At 34.5% G+C, this 5353-nt stretch overlaps 1 protein-coding gene across 1 annotated transcript; it reads left to right on the top strand.

Moving 5' to 3' along the window:
• LOC109225194 (protein ESKIMO 1-like) lies at window positions 263–3813 on the top strand. Its single transcript, XM_019389783.1, has 5 exons — window positions 263–868; window positions 1557–1728; window positions 2509–2708; window positions 2804–2962; window positions 3176–3813. The coding sequence occupies exons 1-5, from the start codon at window positions 396–398 to the stop codon at window positions 3525–3527; spliced, it is 1356 nt and encodes a 451-aa protein (XP_019245328.1). The 5' UTR covers window positions 263–395; the 3' UTR covers window positions 3528–3813.

Here is a 5353-nt window from a genome sequence, read left to right as displayed (position 1 = left end):
CTTTTTTCATCTACGTTACTAACCGTACTTACATTGGTGGAAGATAACATATACAGTGTATTAATAAATAATCGAAGTGTGTACAAATTAAACCTAACGCAATTATTATTTGAGGAAAAAAACAGTTAGTTTTTCTAGAAGTGGAAGAACAAAGTAGTTTTAAACAGATAGAAGGTGAGAAAGACATGCATCCAATCACTAATACTCAAATCAATTTCTTGCAGAAAATCCCATTTCACCAAACCTCATTAAAAAACAAAATTTTATAACAGAAAAAATATTAATACTCCATATGATATATTTCTTTCACTCTTTTCTTTCCCTATAATTCCTATTCTTACCTGCAGATTTTTTTTGTCAACTTATTCTCATGCACTCACTCCAACTCATTGAAAATGCAACTCTTTTCCTACTTATTCAACATGAAGCAATTTAGCTGCAACAATGGCAGAAAATTCAATAATCTGCCTATATGTATAGTAGTTTTCTCTTTATTCATATTTGGGCTTTTCATGTACAGTGAGGATGTTAAGTCCATTGCTCAATTCCAATTTTCGAGACCTAATAAAATTCAAGAAAATGGGGTTCAAGAATCTTCAAATATGGAAAATGGGGTTCAAGAAAATTCCATAATCTTGAAGTCAAGTGATGATATGAAGATTGAAATGGAAGAGGAGAAAATTGAATTGCCACCTGAAAAATGTGATCTTTTTGAAGGGAAATGGGTTTATGATAATGTTACTCATCCAATTTATAAAGAATATGAATGCAAGTTTCTTACACAACAGGTTACGTGTATGAAAAATGGAAGAAAAGATTCTTTGTATCAGAATTGGAGGTGGCAACCCAGAGATTGTTCTTTACCCAAGTAAGTTAAAAATTCATTCTTGAATTCTACTTTACCGGGTTGTTTAGGGCTAGTGTGTTAGTATCTTGTTGTTGTTCTTAGATTGCTAGTATTGTGGTTATTTTTACTATCTTTTGCTTCGGTTTTCTAGTATCTTGCCTTGGTTAATGCTTGTTGCTATTGCTATTGCTTTCTTCCATCTATTTTTCTGGTTCTTACATTGTTGGTATTATTTTTCTGGCCTTTGTTGTTGATATTTGATTGTTTTCTATTCATCCTTTCGAGCCGAAAGTCTTTCGGAAACATCTCTCTACCTCCACAGGGTAGGGCTAAGGTTCGTACACACTACCTTCCCCAGACCTGACTTGTTTCCACTGGGTTTGTTTTTGTTGTTGTATTCTTGAATTTTCAAAGAAAAGGGTAGCCCGATGCGTAAAGCATCCGTGTTCACGCAGGGTCCGAGGAAAGGCTGCACCCCGAGGGGGTGTCATATAGGTACCCTACCCTAATACAAATATCAGTGGCAGATTTCACTGCGTGAACTCGTGACCTATAGGTTCATACAGAGTCAATTTGACCTTAAAAGATTTAAAAAAGATTAGATTTTTAAGGCTCCCCTTCAAAAATATTAAATTTTTATGGCCTTCTTCTCTGTGTTCTCTGTTTTTTTGTTTTTCTGAATACCATATTTTTATGATTAAATTTTCAGGTTTATACCAAGATTGCTACTTGAAAAGCTGAGGAATAAGAGATTAATGTTTGTAGGAGATTCACTGAATAGGAACCAATGGGAATCTATGATTTGTTTGCTTCAGTCAGGAGTTCCTTTCAGCTGGACAAAATTTAAAAAGATTGGCTCTTTGAATATTTTCAAGATTGAGGTATATATATCTACAGTTCTCTTTTCCTCTGTTTCAGTAATAACATAAACTGTTACAAGCATAATTTTTTGACGTTGAATCATCCGGTATTCGAATCTCACTGGCTAGACTAACGGATTCGTGTCGAGTAGGCCCATTGGAAAGATATATTCAGGGGCGGAGCTAACTCTTCATATATGAGTTCGGTCGAACCCAATAGCTTTTGTCCATTCTGTATTTGCCTTAAGAAATCTATTGAATATGAATAAATTATTAATTTAGAACCCAATAAAAAAAAGGACCATAATCCCGAACCCATAAATTTCAAATTTTGGCTTTCGCCTCGGGATATATTCACATACTTTCTGCAACAAAATGAATTATGTTTTGATAAAAGACTATTGATACTTTATAAATTACTCCTAATTGGATATGTCAAAATAATGATTAACCTTCATTTAATTGGATAACCTTAATTTAAGTAAGAACATGTATTGATTGATTATTATAAGACTATTTTCACCTAATATTAAGAAATTAGTTGCCTCTGTTGCAAGTTTCCTTTAGTAGTTGAACTAATTTCACCACCCTAAAATGTTTAGCTTAGAGTATGTTAATATATTTTTTCTATTTAACTTAGGAGGTTACGGGTTATAGCCGTGGAAACAACCTCTTACAGAAATGCAGGGTTAGACTGCGTACAATAGACCCTTGTGGTCCGGCCCTTCCCCGGGCCTCGCACATAGTGATAGCTTAGTGCATCGGACTGCCCTTTTTTCACTTTCGAGGTAAATTCTGCAGGAGTATAATGCCACATTAGAATTTTACTGGGCTCCATACCTTGTGGAGTCAAATTCAGATGATCCAGCACTACACAGCGTTTCGACCCGATTCATTATGCCTGAATCAATTGAAAAACATGGCAATAACTGGAAAAATGTGGATTATCTCATCTTCAATACTTATGTTTGGTGGATGGGAAGTGGCAAAATGAAAGTTCTGTAAGTAAACATCTTTAGCAGAAAGAAAATACCAACTTCATTTCCTTATCTGCAATATTCAACATTTAAGTTTCTAACTCATTTTTCGCGTATAGACGAGGTTCATTCAATGAAGGATCGACAGAGTACGATGAGATTGAGAGGACAATAGCTTATCGACGAGTGTTGACAACATGGTCTCAATGGATCGAAAACAACGTGGATCCTAATCGTACACAAGTCTTTTTCATGAGCATGTCGCCTATGCATATCAAGTAATCTCTATGTTCTTGTGCTAGTTGTTCTCTCCCTCATTAGCTTATATATATGTGACCGTCCATAAAATGTGAGATCAGTAGCCTGAAAAATAAGGCACGTTACTTGCTACAATGAGTTAGAATACACTGGTCGTGTTAACATTTCTTGCATTGTCAGTGTATATACGTAAAATCTATAAACTAATGGTTGTATGGAAATGTATGAAACAGGAATATGGACTGGAACAATCCGAATGGGATAAAATGCGCGAAAGAGACAACACCAGTACTGAACATGACAAAGCCATTAAATGTTGGGACTGATAAGAGGCTATTTGCAGTAGCAACAAATGTAACTCAATCGATGAAAGTCGTTCCAGTATACTTCATGAATATCACATCTCTATCAGAATATAGGAAAGACGCGCACACTTCACTCTACACCATTCGACAGGGCAAAATGCTTACCCCTGAGCAGCAAGCTGATCCAGCCATTTATGCTGATTGTATACATTGGTGCCTCCCGGGATTGCCTGATACTTGGAATGAGTTTCTATATACGCGTATAATGTCCCATTCTTGATATTTTGCAGATGCGGGGAAGTGGAACGGGGAAGGAGTAATGTGATGCGAACGCGCACTTTATTGTGTGAGAGACTTCCACGGATACCACTAGGCTACAAGTTTTGGTGGTCATTTCTCGGTTTGATTTTGATATGCTGATCTGTATTTTTTGTGCTCTTTTGAGCCTTTACATTCTGCTTATAAGACTAGTGGAGAGTCTGCAAATTGGAGGAAAACTTAGGATCAACCAAATTGTACAATGAAATTGTCTAAAGGAAATAAATAATAGATGCAAATTGTATGTATCATGCCATTTTTTCTTTGTCTATATTCTTTCATTTTATAAGAGAAGATATTGCAGTAGTTACAACTGAAGGATAATAGAACAAGCAACTTTTTATGTCCACATGATTCTTCAGCTTGGAAGAAAAATGGAGCTCAAGTTTTGTGCTACTTTCATAGTGTAAAATTGATCTACTAAAAACTCATCATAGTACTTGATGCGGTAATATGAAAAATAGAGTAGTAATTTAATGTAGAATAGTAGTCGTTCGCGCAATGAATACAATCCAGACGAAATACAATATACAGGATACAACCTGTATTGACTGTATTTGTATCGATCATATTCGTTTGCACAACGAATATACATGTGTCGCAGAATTTTTTTTTGAACTCGATTTAATTACGAATTTTGATACAAAACAAGTCCAAATCACTTCCAATCTTCCTCAAATTTTGTATATTGACTTATCTATATGTTTTCAATGAATTTTAACTATACCCATGGAAAAAGTTTCTTTTTTGCTTAGATTTTTGGAATATTATATTTTTTTGTATTTCATCAACTTATTTGTTACCCCATCCATGAAATTTCCTTTCCGTCTTGCACCTAATGTTGTTAATCACGCTTAAAAATATGGAAGGTGATTTTTGCATGTGGTTCTTTGAGAGAAAGAACCTTATTTATTTGGTTTTTCAATTTTTATATGTGTTTGTCTAGTTTTGGTAAGTTTATGACTAATGGCTAGAGGTTGGTAAGTTGAGACTTATTTGGGACGTTTCTGTAAGTTTTCCAAAATTAAAAAAAAGAGGGATTTTCAGAAACCACTATTGTTTAGTGGCTATTAACTTCCTATAACTACCATATACATAATTACTTTCTACTATTCAGTTATTATGGTAGTGTATTCATGAATACAACAGCAAAAAGCGCCTAAAATCAGGGCAGTCCATCTGTACATGCATGTATTCACATGTATTCGCGTCATGTATTCATGAATATAGCAGCAAAAAGCGCCTAAAATCTGGGCAGTCTAACTGTACGCGCTTGTACTCACATGTATTCGTGCTGCTGTATTCATGAATACAACAGTAAAAGCGCCTAAAATCAGGGCAGTCCAGTTGTACGCGCATATATTCACATGTATTCGCATTATTGTATTCATGAATACAACAATAAAAAGCGCCTAAAATCAGGACAGTCCAGCTGTACGTGTATGTATTCACATGTATTCGTACCATGTATTCATGAATACAGTAACAACAATCACCTTAAAAATAGGTATATCTAGCTGTCTAAGAGGGAGGAAAAACATAAATAGCGTATTTCATGCCTCAATGGTAGTATATACCATAAATACTTATTTTGCTATAAAATATAAAAGGTAGTTATCGAAAATAATATTTTAAAATAATTTTAGTTTATAATAAATAGGTTGTATACCTATTTTTTTGGTAACTAAATATTTTTACTTATCACCAAAGAGATTGTACAAAATCGTAGCTAACTAACACAATTAGCTAACCAAGTAACTGTCACATTACTTCATGATCTAAGAGAGC

This window comes from Nicotiana attenuata, chromosome 5 (assembly GCF_001879085.1).
Source record: "Nicotiana attenuata strain UT chromosome 5, NIATTr2, whole genome shotgun sequence".
In the NCBI taxonomy this organism is placed as follows: domain Eukaryota; kingdom Viridiplantae; phylum Streptophyta; class Magnoliopsida; order Solanales; family Solanaceae; genus Nicotiana; species Nicotiana attenuata.
The sequence above is the reverse complement of the archived record's forward strand: the minus strand, read 5'-3'. Positions and strand labels throughout refer to the sequence as shown.

What these genes read in the sequence shown, in the direction of transcription:
- LOC109225194 (XM_019389783.1), top strand. Translation starts at nt 396, where the DNA reads ATGCAACTCTTTTCCTACTTATTCAACATGAAGCAATTTAGCTGCAAC. An exon ending in AGAGATTGTTCTTTACCCAA is followed by an intron (nt 869 to 1,556) that starts GTAAGTTAAAAA and finishes TTAAATTTTCAG; the next exon opens with GTTTATACCAAGATTGCTAC. An exon ending in TGAATATTTTCAAGATTGAG is followed by an intron (nt 1,729 to 2,508) that starts GTATATATATCT and finishes TAAATTCTGCAG; the next exon opens with GAGTATAATGCCACATTAGA.